The sequence below is a fragment of the Podarcis cretensis genome (assembly GCF_951804945.1).
Source record: "Podarcis cretensis genome assembly, chromosome: 15".
Taxonomy (NCBI): domain Eukaryota; kingdom Metazoa; phylum Chordata; class Lepidosauria; order Squamata; family Lacertidae; genus Podarcis; species Podarcis cretensis.
In genome coordinates this window covers 33,674,759-33,700,515 of record NC_137185.1, presented here as the reverse complement: position 1 = coordinate 33,700,515, position 25,757 = coordinate 33,674,759, and the positions used below count along the sequence as shown (strand labels likewise).

The following is a 25,757-nucleotide window of genomic DNA, read 5'->3' as shown; positions in this document are numbered from 1 at the left end:
CTACAAGAAACAGAAACTTGTGTCTGCTGCTAAGGTGGAGAGAAGCAAGAAACATACCTGTAGGTTCATAATCTGTAGAGTTCCATTGTCCAATAGGCTCACTCTAGGGTCGCTGCCCACGATCCGCTGTCCATCTTTCAACCACTGGATGCTGGGAAGGGGGTTCCCAGTCACATGGCACTGCAGCTGTGCAGTAGAGTCTATGGCAAGTGTTTGATTGGTTGGTCCTCGGCGAATAATAGGCGGAATACGGTCCGAGGTCACTATTAGGCAAGGCAAGGCAAAACAAAAACAGCAGGGCACATGAAATTTAATGTATTTGTCTCAGCTGCAGCCCAGGTGAAAAAATTTACAGCAGGCAGACATTTCTAATAGAAGTTACCTTAGGATTTGAGGAGAGGGAAATGAGAGGGTGAAAGACAGCAAGATCACAAAGGCAAGAATTCTGAACCTGGCAGCTTGCATATGGATGCTGGGTTAAGGCGCTTACCTAGGTTGTTATTCTTTATTAATTAAATAGTGATTCTTAATTGTTTTTAATCCCATGCTCAGGATGACATGCATACACATACAATAAAGGCAACATGTCTCTGAATACCAGTTGCTAGCGATCCAGAAAGGAACAGGATTACTCTTCCTCAAGTACCATTTGTAGGCTTCCTAAAAAGATCTGATTGGCTGCTGTGGGGGAAAGGGATGCTGGTCTAAGGAGGTGCTTGGGTCTAATCCAGCAAGGACCTTCTTCTGTTCCTAATCTTGCCCCCCCTTGGTCATCAAAATAACCCTGCAAGGCAGGTTAACCTGAAAATGGTACAAGTCACCAAGTAAATTTCATGGAATTTGAACCCAGTTCTTCCCAGTGTTGGTTGAGCACTCTAACATAGGAAGAAAGGAAGCTGCTTTATACTGGACCTGACCATTGGTCCAGCCAGTTCAGTATCATCTACTGATTTGAAGTGGCTTCCCAGGGCTTCAGTCTGGGACATTCCCAGTCCTATTTGGGGACTAAACCTGGGATCTTTTGCACACAAAGGAGATGCTCTCCCACTGAACTAAGGTACTTCCCAGCATGAACCACTGCATCATGTTGGGAATAGAAAAATGCCTTTGCAGATTAAATCAACTGCAAATCATCTGTGTGCAGATAAAATCCATGCTTCTCCATTGTGTACAAAACCACACTTTCCTTGAGCCTGAGGGCAAGGACCATCTTAGAACTTTCATAAGCCACCCTGACAGCCTTTTTGGCTAAAAGGCAGGGTACAAATGCCTGTAAATCATGGGTAGGCAAACTAAGGCCCAGGGGCCAGATCTGGCCCAATCGCCTTCTAAATCTGGCCCGCGGACGGTCTGGGAATCAGCGTGTTTTTACATGAGTAGAATGTGTCCTTTTATTTAAAATGCATCTCTGGGTTATTTGTGGGGCCTGCCTAGTGTTTTTACGTGAGTAGAATGTGTGCTTTTATTTAAAATGCATCTCTGGGTTTTTTGTGAGGCATAGGAATTCATTCATTCCCCCCCCCCCCCAAATATAGTCCGGCCCTCCACAAGGTCTGAGGGACAGTGGACTGAGGGACTGCTGAAAAAGTTTGCTGACCCCTGCTGTAAATGAACAAAGTGGGACAATTTGTTTGATTGCTGGTCAGCTTCCCAGCCTTTGCTGTTCCTCTTGGTTGGCCATACCAATAGTACAGTGGTACCTCGGGTTATATACGCTTCAGGTTACAGACCCTGCTAACTCAGAAATAAAGGGTTAAGAACTTTACTTCAGGATGAGAACAGAAATTGTGCTCCAGTGGCGCGGCAGCAGCAGGAGGCCCCATTAGCTAAAGTGGTGCTTCAGGTTAAGAACAGTTTCAGGTTAAGAACGGACCTCCAGAACAAATTAAGTACTTAACCCCTATATTATACTGTGGTGTAACTTCCTATTATTTCCCAAACAGGACCAACACTTGTAGCATTTTCCCTCTCATGTGATGGGCTGCTTTCATTTCCGCTGGGCTGTGACATTTCTGTATTTCTGTTGTTCTCCCCCGCCCCCCCCCCCCAGAAGGGAAGTGATCTTTGCAGCATCTTATAAGCCTTTTATGTGACAGATTGCAATTTGCTCCTTTGCCGCCACCAAAGTTACAGGTGATGGGATTCATATCCATCAGCTTGTTTAGTAACGCGTAATTAAATAGTCAATTAAAGGCAAGTATTAATTGATTACCTGGAGATGTACTGCCTGGGAATGACAGGCAGCAGTAAATGTGTCAATGCAAACCTTTAATCTGAGCTATCACCTGCCTGCTCTGAAGGCACAGGAAAGAAATCGTCGAGTTACTAAATTATGTGTGCAAACTTTCCTCTCACAGCTAATAGAGGGAATACACAGAAGATTCCCTCTCCCCAAAAGCAGACTAGGAAATAATAAGAGGCAGCAAGTCTAGCTGGTTCAGCCTTGTGTTTTCCACAGTGTTGAGGAGCTGGATTCTTGCATGCCAAACATGAAGGCAGCATCCTTCCCAGTGTTTGCTCCAAGCATCTTATATCAATCCCTCTAATTCCAGTGTTCACACTGTGAGTGCCACTCCTTATGTAGCTGAAATGGATTCATCCATGCATGAGAGGGAGGTATTAGGCTGGGGGGAACCTCAAGATTTGCAGAACTACAAAAAAATGTCTGGGAGGGAATCAACAGTGGCCCCCTCCTCAAATACACACGACGACACACAGTTCCAGAGGCTTAACTCTGCAGGAAAACAGCCTTCGTCTTTGCTTGCACTTTGAAAAGCATAATTCTTGCTTTCCTTTCCCATCTCTCTTCTGCCTATCTGTCATCACAAACAAAGTGAAGCCATTACTAGGCTACGTTTTACACAGAAATTGCTTGTTATGAGAGAGGAAACACGTTAAGAGATTTCTTATTCAGAGACAAGGTGCCCATGTGGAATTAACATGGGGGAAGACCATAAATCATTTCCTATGGACTTGCCTATTATTTAACACAATAAGAGAAATCCGTATCGGCGCAGTGATACAAGACACTAAGAAGTAACCTAGTAATGAGAAATCAATTTGGCTGTTATTAAATACTTCTGCCTGCTGCGTTGTTTACACTAGAGGAATTTGCCTGGCAAGACTCGGCACACAAAATTAAGGAACAAAAAGGAAGAGATGTTGGGAAACGTTTCCACTAATTTGCAAGAATCACATTGTGCATTTTGGGTAAAAAAGGAAATTCATTTTGCTCTGGATTGTAGTTATGTAAATATGCTTTACATACTTCACTACTTGATTAGGTGGTGTGCTTTCCTAAAAGCGGATCAAGCAAAAGAGTGAAACTTGCCTCACAGCTTCTGTCATCTTTATTCATATACTGCACCCGTCAGTGGAGGATCAGAGCATTCTTAAGCTCTATCCCCCCCCCCCTTATTTGCGTGTTGCTTGCCGGATTGGGTTTCCAGACTGCATGGAAGCCTGCAAGACAGACTTGTCCTCTTCAGATGTCCACACACAATGTACAGGCTGGAGATGCTGAAGATGTCATGGGTAGGGACTGCATGGGTAGGTTTTGCCCGCTCCCCCTTGGTAATCTAATGGGGCCATCATTCTTGCACTCATCATATCCACTCCCCTGCTAATTTCTGCTTACCTAATCTGCTGTGCTCATCCATCAGCTTTGGGGGGGAAACAGCCTTTCATTGGTTCCTGCTTACTGGGAACCAAGTTCTATTTGATTTTGGATACAAAGATCTTTAAGAAATTGGCCTCTGCCTTGTTTTTGCTATGAGCCTTGCAATAAACAAAGCACCTTACCAACTGAAGAATGAGCACTGAAAATCACCGTATTTTTTGCTCCATAAGATGCACCTGACCATAAGACGCACCTAGTTTTTAGAGGAGGCAAACAAGAAAAAAATATTCTGAATGAAATAGTGGATGTATGATTTTTGTGGTTCATGCTGTGGCCACAGACATGTGATTTGACGGTGAGTTTGGGGTAGCCCAATGCAAAAATCCTGAGAATCCATGCGGCCCCACGCAACAGTGGGTGCATGATTTTTTGGGTGCAGGCTGTAGCCATGGACATGCTATGTGATCTGATGGTGAATTTGGGGTGACCCAATGCAAAACTCTTGAGGATCCATGTGCTTTGTAACCACATTTTTGCACCATTACAGCCCCAGGAAAGAGTGGATGCGTGATTTTTTTGGTGCAGGCCGTAGCCATGGACTTCTTTTGGCAGCAAAGCATCTCCACCGTAGCAGCATCCTAGAAAGCAAGGTCTGCTCATTTAGGTTTTGCACTCTCACTGTGTCTGTGTCTCTAGGGCTGTGGGTTTGAATCCTGACATTCCATAAGAATGTACGACTCAAACCCAAGTTCCATCTAGCCCAGAACCTGCCTTCCCACAACATTCAGCCAGACGGCTCTGCTAAACTCATAAAAGCAAGGCATGAAGGCAAAGACCTCTCCTGCTGCTGCTCTCAGGAACTGGTCTTCAGTGGCTTGTTGTCTTTGAGCACAAGGATCTACATAACCACGAAGAAGCTATTGATTCATCCTCTATGTATTTGCCTAAAGCCGTCCGCCATCAATGCATCTTGTGGCCATCAATCTATCCTGTGGCAAGAGGCACTTCTGTCTGAGGAACCTACAATATGCTCTCTGTGACTGCATACTTGTGTACCCATAGCTAAGTGGCAGAGCACATGTACTGCAAACATAAGGTCACAGGGTCAGTCCACAGAATATCTAGTTAAATGGATCTTAGCTACCAGGCAATGGGTAAGAGCTTTGCTCGAGAACTCAGAAAGACGAGTCTAAGCTGACAAGCTGGACGAATGGTGTAACTAATCTAAGGCAACCTTGAGGTGATTGCCACTTTTTAATGTTACTAATATCATGTAGCAGTCAACTACACTGTAGTTGTAATGGGTAACTTGGGCCTTAGGGAGGACTTATTGGTGCACTAACAGCTATCTGTCAACTCCAGAGATCTGCACAGAAGCTTTACTGACAGCCATGCCACAAACCAGCCCTTTAAGTAGTTGCTGACGTCTGTCTGTCTTGAGAGACAATGGAATGTGCCTCCAGGAGTGAACTCAAACCACTGCATTAGTAGCACCAAAGTGACCTACTGAGGGCACAAGCCTGGGCAGTGTTTATGGAGCTCCTGGGTTGCCTGGATGACAAGACCCTCCACTTGGCCTCGCAGATGTGGTCCAAAGGACAGCAGAGCAATACAGTTGGCACCAGCTTGGCTGCAGGAGTTGCCAGAAGAAGGCACACAGGATGCCATCCAACCATCTTAGGGACTCCACTCTGGATTTGTGTAGCCTTTTCTTCTCCCAAGGATATCACAGAAGGCAGGAGAGGTTTAGGATCAGATTTTTCCTTCTTCCAGATGGGCTACCTTCCCAGGTTGATGAGCCCCATCTGCCTCTCAATTCCCTCTACAGTATGTGCAAAAACCACCTTCTTGACCATTGGACTCACTATTGGCCTCATCCTCTCAACCTGCCAGAGCCTGTCTTTGCATGCAGGGAAAGTCCCTAACTCACTGAGGCTTTGAGACCCATTAGCTGTTCTCACCTGGTTTAGCCATTCCTGGTCAGAGCCATTCTCAGGGTGTGGCCACTGTCACATGCTGACAGCTTCTAGGAGCCACAGGTGAGGCCTAAGTGCAGGTGGGGGCCAAAGGTGGACAAACTACCCAAGAAAGATAGTTCCCTCCACCAGAGGTGCTACCCCGCCCCTAAAACCTCATCCACCTTTAAGTAGTGTATGTCAGCTAACAGTCTTATTAGCCCTGCTCAGCCCTGAACAATCTGTTTTCACTGAATGCACAGAGCCAGAGCAGAATCATGTCCACTGGGCTTGCCCCTAACTTCCATGTGTTCCACTGAACCTCTGAACTGAGCCCAGGTGTGTACATACAGCTTGTATATGTGATGCCTCACTCCATGTGGTCGGAGACTTGGCTTCTTGCAGAGTCTGAGGTCATATATAAAGAGCCCATACAACTTGGGTCATCTTCAACTAACTTCTACATAGAGTAGACCCACTGAAATTAATGGGCCAAAGTTAGCCATGCCTATTGATATCAACGCACGTGCTCTGAGCAGGACCAGCACTGGACACAACCCATTGTTTGGAGGTCTGGTGGAACATATGGAGCTTACAGCGAGGCTAGTGGGCCTGCTCCTGCCTTCTCCCCTCTCCATGTTTTCAACTAAGTTCTACTTAGAGTAGACTCACTGAAATTAATGAAGCTAAACTGGATTTAGAAGAGGCAGAGGAACCAGAGACCAAATTGCAAACATGCGCTGGATTATGGAGAAAGCTAGAGAGTTCCAGAAAGACATTTACTTCTGCTTCATTGACTATGCAAAAGCCTTTGACTGTGTCGACCATGGCAAACTATGGCAAGTTCTTAAAGAAATGGGAGTGCCTGATCACCTCATCTGTCTCCTGAGAAATCTCTATGTGGGACAAGAAGCTACAGTTAGAACTGGATATGGAACAACTGACTGGTTCAAAATTGGGAAAGGAGTACGACAAGGCTGCATTGTGTCTCCCTGCTTATTTAACTTATATGCAGAATTCATCATGCGAAAGGCTGGGCTGGATGAATCCCTAGCCGGAATTAAGATTGCCGGAAGAAATATCAACAACCTCAGATATGCAGATGACACAACCTTGATGGCAGAAAGTGAGGAGGAATTAAAGAACCTTTTATTGAGGGTGAAAGAGGAGAGTGCAAAATATGGTCTGAAGCTCAACATCAAAAAAACGAAGATCATGGCTACTGGTCCCATCACCTCCTGGCAAATAGAAGGGGAAGAAATGGAAGCAGTGAGAGATTTTACTTTCTTGGGCTCCATGATCACTGCAGATGGTGACAGCAGCCACGAAATTAAAAGACGCCTGCTTCTTGGGAGAAGGGCAATGACAGGCCTAGACAGCATCTTGAGAAGTAGAGACATCACCTTGCCAACAAAGGTCCGTATAGTTAAAGCTATGGTTTTCCCAGTAGTGATGTATGGAAGTGAGAGCTGGACCATAAAGAAGGCTGATCGCCGAAGAATTGATGCTTTTGAATTATGGTGCTGGAGGAGACTCTTGAGAGTCCCATGGACTGCAAGAAGATCAAACCTCTCCATTCTGAAGGAAATCAGCCCTGAGTGCTCACTGGAAGGACAGATTGTGAAGCTGAGGCTCCAGTACTTTGGCCACCTCATGAGAAGAGAAGACTCCCTGGAGAAGACCCTGATGTTGGGAAAGATGGAGGGCACAAGGAGAAGGGGGCGACAGAGGACGAGATGGTTGGATTGTGTTTTCGAGGTTACCAGCATGAGTCTGACCAAGCTGCGGGGGGCAGTGGAGGACAGGAGTGCCTGGCGTTCTCTGGTCCATGGGGTCACGAAGAGTCGGACACGACTAAACGACTAAACAACAACAACAACAACAAAGTTAGTCGTATCCATTGATTTCAGTGGGTCTACTCTAAATAGGGCTACCGCTGAGTACAACGCTATTTGCCTGACCATAGATTAAGGGTAGGCATCTTGGTGCCTTCTGGATGGTGTTGGGACTGCCACTCCCATCAGTCCCACCCAGCATGACAAAGGATCAGGGATGATGGGAGCTGGAATCTAACAACATCTGTGTTGGCCACCTCTGCCATCGGCCATAACAGACTGAATCTACGATTACAGCAAAACAGTTATGGACAGTGCAATTAAACACAGGCTTCCAGACAAAAGACTTGGTCATTAATGGGACTGCCATTCATTTGTCTGAGAAAGCCAGCGGCTGTGCTAATGAACTCAGCGCCCGGCCTGCCCTAGCTAAAAAGTGCTTAGCGCTTGTGCTTCTCTGGACGCTTGACGTTGGTGCCAGTTTTATTGTGGATCAATGCCATTGATCAGATGCGCTTGGAGGGAGCTTGCTCTGACACTATGAGAAATGACACTAAATAAGAGCCCTATTGAACAGAGGCAAACCAAGTCATGCAAGCGGCGAGAGGAAAGGGAAATGGAGGAGGTGGGTGGGGGGTGGAAGGGGAGGGAGGGGGCCAGAGAGCAGGGCATGAAGGATTAAGAGGGCACCCTTGGCCTCAGCCAGCTGCAGAAGAAGTCATGAATCGAAGCTGAAATATCGTCCTTACATCCTTCGGTCAGCAAACTGACATGAACATAGACAGACAGTGAAGAGGGGCAGGAGAATTGCAAGGCAGAGGTAAGAGATGGAGAATCAAGAAAACAAGTGGAGCCTGCAACAAAATGTTGCTGTGTGGAGTGCCCCGGGGTTCCAGCCAGCCAGTTCTGCTCTATTCCAGTATACTCCATCCCATTCCGTCCTCCCGAGTTTTCCATGGGTCTCCCATTAAGAGTCAACTATCATTCCAAGGTCAGACAGTGTGCTTAATAATAATAATAATAATAATAATTTATTTACACCCCGCCCTCCCCAGCCAAGACTGGGCTCAGGGCTGCTAACACCAAATATAAAACAATTGATTGAAATACAACTTAAAAAACAAGATTAAAATACAACATTAAAATGCAGCCTCATTTCAGCAGAAACTCAAAAACTTTTTTGGGGTTGAAAACGTCAAGTCTTCACCAAGGCTAACTATACAGACTGCTCCTACGTGGTCCAGAAAAAAGCCAGGGAAGTCCCAAAGTAGGAGCTCCGTCACAGAAGGAAAAAGGAAAAAAGGAAAAAAAGGAAAAAAGAAAGAGGGGGAGGGGATCAAGTTAATTCCAAACCAAAGGCCAGGCAGAACAACTCTGTGTTACAGGCCCTGCAGAAAGAAATCAGATCCTGCAGGGGCCTGGTCTCTTGAGACAGAGCATTCCACCAGGCCGGAGCCAGTGTTGAAAAGGCCCTGGCTCTGGTTGAGGCTAATCTGACTTCCTTAGTGGACCCAGGACCACTAGAGTGTTGCTATTTATGGACCTTAAGGTCCTCCGTGGGGCATACCGGGAGAGGCGGTCCCGTAGGTACGAGGGTCCTAGGCTGTGAAGGGCTTAGACTTCATGATGTTTCCCCTTTCTAGGGGTTTCCCCCCCCTCTCTCCACACCCCCCTGCTGCCAATCTTGAGGCTCTCCAGCTTGTGTTTGTGACCCCCAGGACTGTTGTAAGTAGGAAGGCAGGCATGTGGAGACTGAAGGAGGGCAGAGCAAGTGAGCTGCGGACCTCATGAGATGACCAGCAATGGCCACCCTAGGACCATCTGTAAATGGCTTTGAACTCTTTGGAGAAGCGCAGGGCAAGCCGTCTCCCCTGCCCCCATCTAGGATTCTGACTCACAGGGAGTTTCATGTGGTGTCGGGTTTAACATCCTTTGAACTCCTTGTGTTGTCTTGGGTTCCCCTTTTCACAGGAAGGTTTTGATGCTGTTCTGAACTGTCTGGGACTTCCAACGCTTTTGCTCGGTAAACGGATACCGTTGTGAAGCGTTGAGTCAACATAACAGCCAGGAGATAAGTAAATCTCCTTGGTGCAGTTTTTCATTCCCTGACATGAAAGAAAACAAAGAGGAGCACAGCCAGCTGCCTTCTTCCAAGTCAAGAACATTGGTAAATCTAGCTCAGCACTGTCTACACGGGCTGGCAGCAGCTCTCTAGGGTTTCAGAAGGGTAGGGTTGCCAAATGTCCAGAATTTCCTGGACATACCTGGACATACCTGCAGTCGGAAGCAGCATCCGGGCAGAAATCGCTAAAATGTCTGGAAAAATCCGGATATATGGCAACCTATGTTGGCAGTGTCAGTTCTGGAGATTTTTGCAACAACTTTGCAAAAGAAAGGGGATGTGGGTGGTGCTGTGGGTTAAACCACAGAGCCTAGGACTTGCTGATCAGAAGGTTGGCAGTTCGAATCCCTGCGATGGGGTGAACTCCTGTTGCTCAGTCCCTGCTCCTGCCAACCTAGCAGTTCGAAAGCACGTCAAAGTGCAAGTAGATAAATAGGTACTGCTCTGGCGGGAAGGTAAACGGCGTTTCCGTGCGCTGCTCTGGTTCGCCAAAAGCGGCTTAGTCATGCTGGCCACATGACCCGGAAGCTGTACGTCGGCTCCCTCGGCCAATAAAGCGAGATGAGCGCCGCAACCCCAGAGTCAGCCATGACTGGACCTCAAGGTCAGGGGTACCTTTACCTTTACCTTTGCAAAAGAAAAAAAAAGGCAACACAAAAACACACACAAAAGCAAAAACTTTTGTGTCTGGATTTTCACTTTTTGAAATATGGCAACCCTACAAAAGGGGGTCTCTCTCACTCCTAGTTGGGATTATTTTCATGCAAAGGTTATACTCTATCATGGAGCTATAGCCCTTCCACAAGAAAGGGGCATATTTTAAGTGCACATACCTCCTTATCTCCCAAACAGTAAAGAAAATGTATTTAACCTTATGCAATATTTAATAACAATAATATTAAATTTGTAAGGCTGAAATGCCACCTCAATTTAAATCACTTCCTGATGGTTGCTACCCTCACATCTTTCACCCTGGTGATTTCTTCCATAACCTGCTGCTCTACAGATTTTGTTGGACTGCAATTCCCATCATCCCTGACCACTGGCCATGCTGGCTGTGGCCTGATGGGAATAAGAGTCCAAAATATCTAGAAAGCCCCAGGCTGGGGAAAGCTGCTCTTGATCTGCTGCCCTCCTTAGCAGCAAGACTCAAGGGGAGAGGGCATCAGTGCTAGATTTTCTATGCTGCATACATGAGAGATCTGGCCCCTTCTAATCCCCTGAAACTCAAACCCCAGAGGTGGCCAAGCTTCACATCTGCCCAGCAGCCCAGCGAGCTCACAGGCTCTGCCCATTATTTACAACCCTAATTACTCTCTATCGACTGGGAAGCAGCGAACGGACAAAGGGCGCTCGAGAGTTCACACACAATTGAATTTCCCAGTAACAATCAGCAGTGAAAGCGCACGCAAGGGGGCGGAGGGGGAGGGGGACGCGAGAGAAAATCAATCAAGGCAAAGGAGCTGGCTTCAGACAGGGATCATCTGTCGCACCTGCCAAGCTTCCAGCATGAGGGCCCTGCGCCCGCCGCTCATCCGAGGAGATGGATCGCCGGCACGTCCTCCCCTCCTGCCCTGCCAAATCTCCCACGCAGCAGACAAACGGCTTGACATCATATTCGATGGCATGTGGGTGCAACCCACGAGATTGTACACAAGTCCCAGCTGCCTCTTCCCTCCTCCCTGAGTGTTAGGGAGGAGGGCGGGGGAAGATAAGGCGTGATTTAGCTCTTCTGTGCTGACGCTGAAAGGTGGCAACAGACACTTGTCCACTAGCTGATGCCTCCCTGGCAAAATCACGTGCCTGATGTGGACACACTCGCAAGAAGAAGTGTCAATGCGCAACACACACACACACACACACACACACACACACACACACACATGCAAATACACACAGAGCCACGTCTCCCGTGAGCTGGAGCAGTTTTGGAAAGTGTGTGCCTTTTCTTGTTGCCGTAGAAACCCAGCTGGCAATGCTGCGACTAAATGAGGATTTCAGGGTTAGAACCTCCTTTGTCTTATTAATCCCTCCCAATTGTCTGCCGCCAATGGATCAGGTGTTTCTGTTAAATAATAATAATAATAATAATAATAATAATAATAATGGAGAGGGTGGAGGGGAGGACTCTGTTGAGAGTAGAGGATTGCTCCCTGGGGAGAAGCTCAGAGGTAGGGGAATAAGGCAGTACAAAGCCTTTCATTTCCAGGTCACCAGTTCAACAAGGTGATGGTTCAACAAGGTCTATTTGGCACAAGAATGTATATGGCGGCTTCTGAGGCTCTCTAGACAGGGCCAGCCCTTGGAATGACTCTCTAGTCAGATCTTCCTTCTTTCCGGGGAATGAGTTTGGGGATTGGGGGGGGGGAACAACTCCTCTCGGGACATGACCAGTAACACTTGTGGAAGAAGAGCCTGTAGTGCTAGTATTTCTTTGGCCTGAGGAGGCTGCATTGCTCTCCTCTGACTCACCTGGAGTACTGTGTCTAGTTCTGGGCACCACAGTTCAAGAAGGACACTGACAAACTGGAACATGTCCAGAGGAGGGCAACCAAAATGGTCAAAGGCCTGGAAACAATGCCTTATGAGAAACGGCTAAGGGAGCTGGGCATGTTTAGCCTGGAGAAGAGGAGGTTAAGGGGTGATATGATAGCCATGTTCAAATATATAAAAGGATGTCACATAGAGGAGGGAGAAAGGTTGTTTTCTGCTGCTCCAGAGAAGCAGACACGGAGCAATGGTTCCAAACTACAAGAAAGAAGTTTCCACCTAAACATTAGGAAGAACTTCCTGACAGTAAGAGCTGTTCGACAGTGGAATTTGCTGCCAAGGAGTGTGGTGGAGTCTCCTTCTTTGGAGGTCTTTAAGCAGAGGCTTGACAACCATATGTCAGGAGTGCTCTGATGGTGTTTCCTGCTTGGCAGGGGGTTGGACTCGATGGCCCTTGTGGTCTCTTCCAACTCTAGGATTCTATGATTCTATGATTCTATGACTCTAAGGACTCCAGCTCAGAAGGCCATGGTCTCTCTCGTTTTACAGAAGTCAATGACTTCTAAAGCATGCTCTGTCCCTTTAAATGAAGATGCTCCTCTCATGGAAGATGGAGCTAGCTACTGGGATGCTGAAGGCTCCTATTTGAGTCTCAGTCGAAGGCCGGCTGTTGCTGAAACAACATCTGAGCTCTGCTGTTATGTTAAAGCTGCAGGCTGGGCCCTGACTGGAGCTGTCCATGGTACTACTGATGCATTGCCCCGCCCCAGCTCTCTTTAACGCCCGCAAAATACCGGTAACTTTTCTATTCTGTCAGGATAATGCAGGCAATTAAGAATGCATCTTTTCAGAATAGCTTGTTTCTGGTTTTAATTTTTTTGTATGGTTTTATGCACATACGGATCTCAACTGCAAAGGAATCACATGATATTGGGCCCACAATTCTAAACACACAGCTCCTGGTGGATATGAGTCGTGCATCTGAGCCATTAACAGGGTCACCCGCAGAGACCTTAGTGGTTGGGCAGGGATATAGGGGATTGGCAGCCTCTGAGGTGTCCCAGGCTCAAATTGCTAAGGGCCTTGCAAATTAACACAAGAACCTTGAACCTTCCCCAGGAATGTATGAGCATCACGTGCGGACTTTTGAGCACTGGAGTTAATGTGCTGGCGATAGTGTATCCCCACAAAACTGGAGCCCCTGGACCAAGGGTAGCTCCACATAGAGCGCACTGAAGTAATCAAGTCTCGAGGTTACCAACACATGCCTCTTATGACATCTTGCCCTGCACCATATTGGATTTGTAGAGAAGATAGCTTCTTAATAAAGCATACCCTGCTCAGTGCAGAAAATGCCCAGTGTGACAGCAATTTGATTGTGCTGTTCTTTCCGTGGCTAAGTTGTTATTTACGAATATACGCCATGAAATTCCACCCACCACCCTCCTACTACTCCCACTTCTACCTACGTAACTTGACAACATTTCATTAAATAATTGTTGATTTTGATGAAGCACAGCTTGCTTGGGAGAATGGGAGGCGGGGGGCAGGGGAGAACCCCCCCTCAAGTCCTATTGTTAGGTGGTGGTAATGAAGGAAATTGCCTACACAGCTATTCTTTCTCTTTCCCTCTGAACCTCCCCCACCCCTCCAATTCTTTCCAGTGATTGTAATAAAAGTGAAAGGTTTTCTGATCAAGCCAAGCCCCTTCTATGCTTTCCAGGCATCTGAATATTGCCAAGGAAACATAGACAAAATGATATTAGCAGCAAGATGAAAAAGGGGACTGCTAGGGCTCAAGACGTGGGTGGCACTGTGGGTTAAACCACAGAGCCTAGTACTTGCCGATCAGAAGGTCGGCGGTTTGAATCCCCACGACGGGGTGAGCTCCCATTGCTTGGTCTCTGCTCCTGCCAACCTAGCAGTTCGAAAGCACGTCAGAGTGCAAGTAGATAAATAGGTACCGCTCCAGCGGGAAGGTAAACGGCGTTTCCGTGCACTGCTCTGGTTCGCCAGAAGCAGCTTAGTCATGCTGGCCACATGACCAGGAAGCTGTGCGCCGGCTCCCTTGGCCAATAAAGCGAGATGAGCGCTGCAACCCCAGAGTCGGCCACGACTGAACCTAATGATCAGGGGTCCCTTTACCTTTAGGGCTCAAGAAAGGTTCTTCAGTGATTTGGTGTGCAATTTCCTCCGGGTAACAGCTGACGGGTGTGCAACCTGTGGATGTCTGTAACTTGGACTACAACTTCCATCAACCCTGACCAATAAGCATGCTGATGGGAGCTGGAGTCCAACAAGGTGTGGAGGGCAATTGGGTCCTTCATTCAGGTAATGGCCAAACAAACACTGAGACTAGGGGACGACAAAACTAAAGGAATGGCTGGTCACTTCCTCCCTTTTCAGAAAGCTCTGGAGGGATCAGTGTTTTGGGGGGCAGATGCATATTCTTAACTAGTACTCATAGAAGTGTAGAGTTGGAAGGGATCATAAGAGTCATCTAGTCCAGCCCCCTGCAATGCAGGAATTTCCCCCCCAAAGCAGGGTTCGAACCCACAACCCAGAGATTAAGAGTCTCATGGTCTATTGACTGAACTACTGACAATGAACCACACACTGGTGTCATTCTTTAGGATACACCATGTCTTTTCTCTCTTATTTTTCAAAAAAAAATAATTTTCCAAAATAATAAAACTTTTAATAATAACTGGGTACAAGCCTAGTTATATAATACAATCTCCACAAAAACAACAACATTGCATTGAGTACGTTGTGTCATTTAAAACATGTTCTTAAGTCATTAATGGTTAATACAGTGGTACCTCAGGTTAAGAACTTAATTCGTTCTGGAGATCTGTTCTTAACCTGAAACTGTTCTTAACCTGAAGCACCACTTTAGCTAATGAGGCCTCCTGCTGCTGCTGCACCGCCGCTGCACGATTTCTGTTCTCATCCTAAAGCAAAGCTCTTAACCCGAGGTAATAATTCTCGGTTAGCGGAGTCTGCAACCTGAAGCATATGTAACATGAAGCGTATGTAACCTGAGGTACCACTGTATAGCATCACCACCGACAAATTTCAGCTGATGGGGCAGAGAACTGTTATCTTCTTCCATTCCATATAAAAGAAAGGTGAGTCAACAAAGCTATCTCTCTAAGCAACACCTTTGCTACTCTTCTAAGCCAGGTTAGTCGCTCTGAGATAGTTACATCCCAAATGCTATTGAACCATATCTTGAGGGGTAGCTCAGCCTGAGAGTTCCAAAAATATGCTAGCACCAAACGTCTGGACATCAGTAAAAAGAACACTAAATCTTTATGTCAGATGGTGAAGTCAGAATCTATGTTTAATGAAAGCAGGGCTAAAGCTGGATTTGGTGAGTTCTCCATTACCCAAGAAAAACCAACAAGATCTAAGTTTGCAGAGCCTGTTGCCCCTCCTGCAAAAAATAAGAAAAATAATATCCTTGTTGTTTATATTCTAGGATTTGTCTGAGATGTTATTTTCAATGCTCCCATGTAACCCAAACGGACAGACCCTATAAAGCCCAGCCCTTGTAGGTCTTAGGGAAATGTCAGGAGAAAGATTCTTGAGGTCATTATTGGGGTTGGGGGGCTTGCAAAGCCCATGTACCTGAGAAGTCTTTTCTTAGAATCGCAGACTTTTAGGGCTGGAAGGGATCTTTGAGGACATCACACCCAACCCACAGCCCAGCGACCATAATATGCCTCTCTGAAATTTCCACTCATGTGTTTTAGTCTTGCCCTCTTATCCTCTCATTTCCCCCAGCTGCCTCCCCCATCATTACTTTCTCAAATATGCATTTAAAAGAAGGAGAGAAACTGCTCTAATGTAACAAACTACTTAAGATTCCATCAACTTATTTTTTCAGTTTGACGCTGCGGGTCATGTTAGTAGCAGCATTTCATTATTTTTGGTTAGATACAAAGGCAAGATGTTGATTTAAATATGGGGCGATGACAGTAAAAAATAGTTGTGAATCATATGCAAAAATATGGATGGAAGAGAACGTGAACAGCAATCTCTCCCCCCCCCCACAGACCCTTAGGGTATCCTCTTACATTTTAAAAATAATAATGGCGTAACAGGTTCAAACCATAGAATGGATGGTTGTCAACATGCCAGGGGCTCATGCCATCCTCTTTGTTACAACAGCTTTCCCCACTTCCTGTTCAGCAGGAACAGAAACTTGTCAAGGTAATGTCTGAATAGGCCAATACAGTGGTACCTCGGGTTAAGAACTTAATTCGCTCAGGAGGTCCGTACTTAACCTGAAACTGTTCTTAACCTGAAGACCACTTTAGCTAATGGGGCCTCCCGCTGCTACCGTGCCGTCGGAGCCCGATTTCTGTTCTCATCCTGAAGCAAAATTCTTAACCCGAGGTAATATTTCTGGGTTAGTATGTAACCTGAAGCGTATGTAATTCGAGGTACCACTGTAACGGTTTATGCCTGCCCATCCATTTTTATTTTATTTCATAGAATTTGTATGCTACTTTAAAAAAAAACCTCTATGTAGTTCACAAAAACATACATTAATGTTATCTATAAAAGTCAGAGTTTAAAACAAGTTAACCTTAAAGAAAAAAAGGCAGTTAAAATATACGTTACAAAAAAAAAACAAAAAACCCCACACACTTTAAAACATGTACCAGTTTTACATATCAGGGTAAGCCCGACTTAAGAAGAAGGTTTTTAGCAGCTACCAAAAATAGTACAGTGAAGGAGCTTGCCTAATGTCAATGGGCAGGGAGTTCCAGAGTGCAGGTGCTGCTGTGTTAAAAAATTGACTGCTTACAGGCGCGGAACAGACATTTTAGCAATCAGACTATGGGATCTGATTCAGGTTTTGAGGGCAAGTGCGAACCTAGTTGGCTAATTTGGACATTGCAGCAAACTATGCTTATCGCTAAATGGAGAGGAAGCTGTGAGACAGAGGAAAGTGGTGAGAGGAGCTAATGCCAGAGGCTTATTTCCAATCCTCTAAACCAGCAGTTTTCAACATGGGGTGCCTTGAATGAGAGTCAGGGGTGCCTTGGGCAACACCGGCCTTTGTCCCTCTTTCCTTCCCTCCCTCCTCTGATGTCCTCTCACATCTCTGCTGCCCCAAGGCTGGAGAAGTATCTGAAGAAGTGTGCATGAACATGAAATCTCATACCAATAACAAACTTAGTTGGTCTCTAAGGTGCTACTGGAAGGAATTTTTTTATTTTGTTTCGACTACAGCAGACCAACACGGCTACCTACCTGTAGCCCCAAGGCTTGTTTGCCTCATGTCCACCTTTGGCCAGTCTCTGTCAGGCTGCTAAGGCTGGGGGGCACCCTTTTTCCAGCCCCCATGGGGTGGCATGAGGAGGCACCTCTCTTTGAGGGAGGGGGTGGAGACTCAGAGACACCCAAGGAGAGGGGAGAGGAGGCTGAGGGAAGACTCCACAAGGGAGGGTGTTCGAAAAGGGGCGAGGGGCTGCCAGCTCTACAGGCAAGGGGTGACATAACTGGGCTTCTGAGGCTCAGAGTGTGTTTCCTCAAATGGGAGCCGCAGAAAGAATGTAGTTGGTCAAGGGAGCTGTGGACTCGAAAAGGTTAAAAACCTCTGTTCTGAACTATGGTTTGGAGGATCATTTGAATTGAGCCACTGTGACTCTCTAACAAATTGTTTTTTGTGATTTATGACTTCACGATTCTCACCGACAACGTGATTCTAACTATCTTGCTCGGAAATGTTTTACTAAATTGATAGGAATTTACTCCCAGGTAAGGGGGGTCAGGGCTGCAACCTCTCTCTCTCTCTCTCTCTCTCTCTCTCTCTCTCTCACACACACACACACACACACACACACACACACACCACTATCACCATGTTTAAGGCAGGAGCCACTCTCACTTCCAGCTAAGTAATAAATGAAATTGGATCCAAGAATTGCTAAACTGTGAGTCATCCCCAGAGGCTGAGAAACTTTGGGATTACTCCCTGCCTCCTTAATAAGCGGCTATTTGATTTGAAGGAACATGATAAGCATGTCTGTGCATTACTTGCCTTGCCCCCCCCCCCCAGGATTAGGGAAGCATTTCCTCCCATTTAAATCTGTGTGGAGTCAGTGTACATCAGCGCCTCTCGCTCCAAACTGTCCCAGGCGTGAAAAATTTATCTTCCACTCGCAGATAACTTACCATCTTCCACTTCCAGGAGAGCTTTCGCCAGGATGCTCCCTGCCACACTAATGGCTTGACACATGTAGTAGCCCGAATCTGAAGTCTGCACGTCCATGATGTTCATCTCGCCGCTTGGAGACACAGAAAAACGGCCCATCGCCTGAGGGGGCTGGCTAGGAAAAAGCAGGATCTGTAGAAAATAAAATGGGGGAAAAAGCGTTTTCAAATCCCATCCCCTGGAAGCATGCAAGAAGAATGCGGTTGCCGTCCAGTTCCCCACTGCCCAGTTCCCAGAATGTCCCCCTCTTGAGAGACACAATACAGTCCCCCCCCCCTTGCTTCTGTGGAATGTTGTCATGGGATCAAAAAGAGATAATGGGCGAATCTCCAAAGATGCTTAAGAAAATGGTACCTTGTATTTGTAATGAAATGTATTAGTATGTCTAATCCTAATACATAACTCCAAGGGAGTTATGCCTGCCATGGGTGAAACACCATCGTCTTGGAAAGCTCCTCTCTTCATCAGGCTAGTTCAGACATAACTGGAAGCTGTGGTTTCCTGCTGTGTGAATGAGCTGTGGCAAGTCTTGAGCTCATGTGCCTCCCCCTCCCCTATTTTACATGCGCGAGGAAGAGATTAGAAGCATCTGCTTTGGGTTTTAAACTAACCACAGTTCACTGTGATGTCTGAAATCAGGTAACTACGGTTCGTTTTGTGGTTCCAGCTAGGAACTGAAACCAAAATGACATTTCTCACCTATTTTAGGGTTGTCATATTTCAAAAAGTGGAAATCGGGACACAAAGTTGCTCTGTTGTTGTTGTGAGGGCAAAGTTGTTGTGTTGTTTTTGCAAAATCTCAAAAAAAGAAGAACCTTTTGAGCTACAGTGGTACCTTGGGTTACATACGCTTCAGGTTACAGACTCCGCTAACCCAGAAACAGTACCTCGGTTTAAGAACTTTGCTTCAGGATGAGAACAGAAATCGTGCTCCGGCGGTGCGGCAGCAGCAGGAGGCCCCATTAGCTAAAGTGGTGCTTCAGGTTAAAAACAGTTTCAGGTTAAGAATGGACATCCGGAATGAATTACGTACTTAACCAGAGGTACCACTGTATTTTTAATAAAATTCACCAAAAACTATGCTTCCAACATGGGTTGCCATACGTCCAGATTTTCCTGGACATTTAAGCTATTCCTGTCCAGACACTGTTTCAGACATTTGATTCCTGGCTTTGTCCGGGAAATTCCGGCCATATGGCAACCCTACCTAATTTAGGCTACTGGAATAAAGAAATTTACAGTGGTGTCTTGCAAGACGAAAAGAATCTGTTCCGCGAGTCTCTTCATCTTGCGGTTTTTTCGTCTTGCGAAGCAAGCCCATTAGCGGCTTAGCAGATTAGCGCTATTAGCGGCTTAGCGGATCAGCTGATAAGTGGCTTAGCGGCTTAGCGGATCAGCTGATAAGCGGCTTAGCGGATCAGTTGTTAAGCGGCTTAGCGGCTTAGCGGATCAGCTGATAAGCGGCTTAGCGGCTTAGAAAAAGGGGAGGGGATGGGAAAAAAACCCCGCAGGAACTCGCAAGACATTTTCATCTTGCAAAGCAAGCCCATAGGAAATTCGTTTTGTGAAGCACCTCCAAAACGGAAAACCCTTTTGTCTAGCGGGTTTTCCGTCTTGCGAGGCGTTCGTCTTGCGGGGCACCACTGTAGTTAGCTTTTGTGTGAAGGGCCTGTGAACTCAGAATATGCTCAAAGATTAAATATGGCCTTTAAATCTAACTATGTATTTTGCACCTGGTTCTGGTTGGTAGAGCTTGGGGTTCTAGTAGAAAAACAGAAAGCAAAATGGTCCAGGAAGTATGAAGCCTGTCCAGCACAGGGGTGGTGAACTTCTAGCTCGTGGGCCTAATTTATCCTGGAAGGCCATTCTCCCCAAACTAGGTCCACTTTCCCTGCTGTCGACACATCACAGGTGACAGCAGGTGAAGGCATGGCTGCCACTCCTTTGAAGTCCGTTTCCAAATGACCTTCATTGAAACCAATTTCAGATGTATTTCAAAGGTGAGACCGCTTCAATTTTTCACCAGTCCCCTGTTCCACCAGTCAGTGTTGGCCCACGGAAGGATCGGGCTCAGTTGCCCACCCCTGCTGCAGAGACATAACAGCATCCTGTATCCTTGGTGGGCAGAACAGGAGAAAAGCTACAGCTACAGCCCCTCAGAATTCTTCTCACTATTTCATGGCAGAGAAGCTGGGAGGAGCATGTCACCAATTTTCTCCAGGAGGAGGAGAGATTCTCCAACAGATCTTCAGGGATGGGACTCATTATTGGCAGCAGCAGTAGCACAGATCGCTCCCTTTTGGGGGGGGGGGTGTGTTATCGGCTTGTTGTTTTTAAAAAATTGTCATTACACATAGTGGAACCTTGGTTTTCGAATGTAATCTGTTCCGGAAGACCATTCAACTTCCGAAATGTTCAAAAACCAAAGCAGGCATTTCCAGAAGCATTTCTATCCGGAAAACTCAATACGGAAGCTGGATGGCATGTTCTATTTCCAAAAAGTGTTCGAAAACTGAAGCAGCGACTTCTGGGTTTTCAGTGTTTGAAAGCTGACACATTCGGCTTCCGAGATGTCTGAAAACCAAGGTACCACTGTATTCTGGTTTTTATGTTGATCTTTTCTGTGAACTGCACTGAGACCTCCTGGTATAGGCTGGTATATAAATTCTATTATTATTATTATTATTATTATTATTATTATTATTAATAATAATAATACAGTGGTACTTCGGATTAAGAACTTAATTTGTTCTGGAGGTCCATTCTTAACCTGAAACTGTTCTTATCCTGAGGTACTACATTAGCTAATGGGGCCTCCCGCTGCTGCCGCCGCACGATTTCTGTTGTCATCCTGAAGCAAAGTTCTTAACCCGAGGTACTATTTCTGGGTTAGCTGAATCTGTAACCTGAAGCGTACGTAACCTGAAGCATCTGTAACCCGAGGTACCACTGTAATAATACCACCTCTCCAACACAGAGACTCCCCCATCCATCCCTAACATTATACCCTCCCCATCATACTCCTGCATGGAATTTGACCACACGTGACAACTGCATCTCAGAACAAAAGCAAGCCGAAAGATTCAGCATGCGCACACGGGCACATATTTACACAAAAGGAAGGCAAGAAACCATGCTGAATTGGGTAAGGCCGCACCTACCTGGCTACCTTCCTTCTGCCAAAACACGGCTGGCGGTGGGTTTCCTTTGGTCTCACACTGAAAGGTCACGGTGCGGCCTTGGGCTACAATCTGATCCCGAGGACGGGTCACCAACTGTGGTGGAACTGAGAGAAAAGGAGAGGCAAGTCAAAGACAAACAGGTTTAAGACTTTGGGAGAGTTAAGACCTGCACCCACCCCTGGACCCGTCCAGCCCTAGGTTCTTCATTTCCAAACCCAGTGCTATAACCCTGGGACTGGGAAGATGTGCTCCTCCAGATCAACCACGGCTCTCCTCATCTCCGACCTTTGGACATGCTGGCAGGGGCAGGTGCTGAAGTCCAACACCATCGTCTGGAGCAGCCTTTCTCAACCTGTGGGTCCCCAGATGTTGTTGAACTACAACTCCCATCACCCCTAGCTAGCAAGGCCAGAGCTCAGGGATGATGGGAGTTGTAGTCCAACACCATCTGGGGACCTACAGGTTGGGAACCGCTGATTCTGGAGGGACATAAATTCTCCGTTCTTGTTCCTGGTCGCTATACTCTGCTGTCCTGTCTCTGGGCTATTTGTGTGTGCTTGAAAATAAAGGTTCTGCCCCAAAGACATTGACAGCACTCAATAGCTCGGTTGGTTAGAGCTAAGGTTGCAGGTTCGATCCCTGTATGGGGCATATTCCTGCATCACAGTGGGTTGGACTAGATGATACAGTAGTACCTCGCAAGACGAATGCCTCGTAAGACGAAAAACGCGCAAGACGAAAGGGTTTTTCGGTTTTTGAGTTGCTTCGCAAGATGATTTTCCTTATGGGCTTGCTTCGCAAGACGGAAACGTCTTGCGAGCTTGTTTCCTTTTTCTTACAACCGTTAATACCCAGGGAATCCGCCCTCCGCAAGACGAAAAAATCGCAAGACGAAACAACTCGCGGAACGAATTAATTTCGTCTTGCGAGGCACCACTGTACTCAGGTTCTCTTACAACTCTATGAGTCTATTAATAGATGTATTTTGTAGCTATCTTTTCACCCTCTTATAAAATAGGGAGGAAATAACTACCTATTCACTGGGAACCTCTTGTGTCATGTGAAATCTCGCCTCTGGAAAAAGAATGTCTGGACAGTCAAATATAGTGCCTTCATTACTTTCTCTCTCTTAACTGGTTTGAACTAATAATAGTTATAGCAGCAGCCAATGAGCTTCATAAGAGTTAGCATCTTTTAATCCAGATGGATTGAAAGACCTGCTGGTCCTCTTGTGGAATGGGGTTGTGAAAATTAAGTTGTATGTTGTGTGTGATTGTGTGGGTTCTGACCCTCTTCTATCTGGCTCCGACTCATTTATAGCTCATTCATTTGGGGAAGGGGTGGAACTCACTGGTGCAGTAAACATGCTTTGAGTCCAGAAGGTGCCAGGATCAAGCTCCATCATCTCCAGGTAGGGCTGGAAAAGACCCCTATATGAAACCCTGCAGAGATGCTGCCAGTCAGACCATAAGGAACTAGCTGGACCCGTGATCTGATTCTGAATTAGGTGGCTTCCAATGTTTCTAGATATCTGGAGCACCTGCTTTCACAGTATATGGGCAACCCAGAAGATTTTAAAGCAAGAACAGCAAGAGGCATTTAACAAGGGAAGAGATAAAAAAAGAAAGAAATGCAAACCACTGGGGTATGATAAAGCAACACAAGCTATAACTTCACAGAGGAAATCAAACATATTAATGTGCTTCCAGATAGGCTTGGACTTTATTTATTTATTTATTTATTTATTTATTTATTTATTTATTTAAAACCCAGTCTATAAATGCATGCAAAGGATATCATCTTGCAATGGAAGAAAGGAAAGGAGGAGACAGAGAGAGGCAAGAAAAAAAAAAAAGACCCTCTAAATCAGCCACCCGGCCATAAATAATGCTGCAGATTTAAATTCCTCCCTGAGCACCTCTGCCTGGTTTGGAACCTTTTCTCTCCTCTCAATGCAAGACAAATGGCACCGGGTTTTACAAATGCTAATCGCCTGCCTTATCTCCTCTTTGCCCTCCCTCCCAAACTACCTAGAGAAGGAGAGAGAGACAATGCCCCATTCCTCTTGCAGAGCTGTAAAGTATTTATAGGGCACCAGGCACCATAAGAAAGGGAGGGAAGGAGCTTCAGGTGTACTATTGTCATGCTGATCACTGCAAGCCTTACTTTAATGAAGTTGTGAGTGCTAGGTTATCCGCATGCTAATCGCAAGGGGTTTTCTGGCAGAGTTTCCATGGAAGGGGGGGGGAATCCTCCTGATGTTTAATAGTTATTGACTGGTGCTAGAAATGGTTCATGGGAAGGGGTGGGTATGTGTGGATCTATGCAGACAGGAGTTAAATTTGCAGCAATGCCCACTTCCATTGCCCCCTAAAGGTAAACATAAAGGGACCCCTGGCCATTAGGTCCAGTCATGACTGACTCTGGGGTTGCGGCGCTCATCTCGCTTTATTGGCTGAGGGAGCTGGTATACAGCTTCCGGGTCATGTGGCCAGCATGACTAAGTCGCTTCTGGCGAACCAGAGCAGTGCACGGAAACACCGTTTACCTTGCCGCTGGAGTGGTACCTATTTATCTACTTGCACTTTGACATGCTTTTGAACTGCTAGGTTGGCAGGAGCAGGGACCGAGCAACGGGAGATCACCCCGTCGCGGGGTTTTGAACCACCGACCTTCTGATCGCCAAGCCCTAGGCTCTGTGGTTTAACCCACAGCGCCACCCGCGTCCCTATATCTATGCAGACAGGATCTATGCAGACAGGAGTTAAATTTGCAGCAATGCCCAGTTCCATTGCCCCCTACGTTGCTCCTATTCCGGGTCCTGGGTTGGCTCACAAGAGCCACTGTGCTTGATAGTGGTGGGGAGAAACAGCAGTAAAGTTGGCAGCATGAGACATGTAACTGTGATTGCTATTTCAGGAACCAGCAGTGATGAATCATGACAGCAGTTACCAAAGTTTCACTGGAATTGGGTTGGACCAAAGATATGGGTCACTGATAGTCAGAGATGATGGAAGTCCACTGTCTGGAAGACTGCAGGTGAGTTATCCCTTGGTGTATGATGCTCCATTCAGATGTCCAACTGAATGTGTGGATGTGGCACTTACTCAGCCTCAATGTTGTCTGAATGGGGTGCCCTCATGTTGTGCAAAGTCACTCAATTAGCATCATGGATGAGCATGAAACTTGGGCTTCTCATATCCAATCCTCCCAAACTCCAGCCAAGTTGCCACAAAGATATTTAGCACGTCTTGATTTATGATATTGGATCAGCCTTCTGTATCATTCTCCTTTGCCTCCAGATCCTAACATCTGAGAGCGCACAGTGACCCTTTGCTTCAACCCCAAGCGAACACAATCCTGTGTAGTTTTTGTCTTTCTACTTCCATGCTCATAAAATCACGTTAAGAGACCCATAAGCAAAGGCTGTTTTAAAATTTTATACATATTTGAAATAAATGAAGTCACACACAAAAGATTGAGATAGAGTCTCAGATAGGTAGCACACTCCGAAACATGAAAGGTTTCTGAAATCTCACCCTTCAAAGGTTGGAAAAACAAATTTTTAGGGCCATACTACCAGCACAAAATGTACAAAAGCCTTGGGGTGATCAGCTGGTTAGGATATTTCCTGCCTTGATTTTTATCATCCTGACTTTCCAACGCTTGGCGCAAGCACTGTGGGTAACCAAATCCCCCCCCCCAAAAAAAAACATCCAAAGTTGGAGGGTAGGGTCAGGCCCACTTCTACAAACGTCTGTGTAGGTTATTGTAACTTGAGGCTGTGGGTCAGGTTTCGTCACAGTGTCCGGAACAACCTCATTCTCTTTCTCTCCATTTCTCTCCCTCTCCCTCCCTCCCCACGTTTAATGCCCATAAATCCTGCGAGGGAGGGAAGTGAGGAAAAGAATCTGCCAGCCTTTTCTTTTGGGCTGGCAAAGGCCACTTCTCCTTTGCTGAAGGTCAGGCTTTGTCCCCTGGAAATCACTTCACCAAATGATGTGTGTGTGTTATGAGGGAACCTGGCAGCCAGCAGCCACAGGAAGGGTCATTTGGCTGGCACTGAAATCAGAGATCAGCTGCCTTGGGCCGATTCTGCGAGAAGGGGGTGGGGATGAGCAGGGTCCTTCTTAACATGTGCCTGGATGCAAGGCAGGAGACCTCTGACCTTCCAGAGCAACAGCCTGCTGTCTTGGTGATGCCACCTGCTCCACAATCAAATAAAAATGTAAATGGGAGGGAGGGAGGGGGGTCCATTTCAGCTCTTTGGTTAATGGTTGCTGGGAAAGCCCTCTTCCCAGATTATACACACACACACACAC

General features: G+C 46.4%; 1 protein-coding gene across 5 annotated transcripts in view; it reads right to left on the bottom strand.

Moving 5' to 3' along the window:
• Nucleotides 1-25,757, bottom strand: part of ROBO3 (roundabout guidance receptor 3) — a 358,202-nt gene that overhangs the window by 38,516 nt on the left and 293,929 nt on the right. For all 5 annotated transcript variants that reach the window (XM_079954914.1, XM_079954915.1, XM_079954916.1 and 2 more), the window contains exons 7-9: nt 21,415-21,539; nt 18,214-18,385; nt 58-263 (exon numbers count right to left, since the gene is read on the bottom strand). In XM_079954914.1, the coding sequence (XP_079811040.1) occupies nt 58-263; nt 18,214-18,385; nt 21,415-21,539 (503 nt within the window). The remainder of the gene's footprint in view (nt 1-57; nt 264-18,213; nt 18,386-21,414; nt 21,540-25,757) is intronic.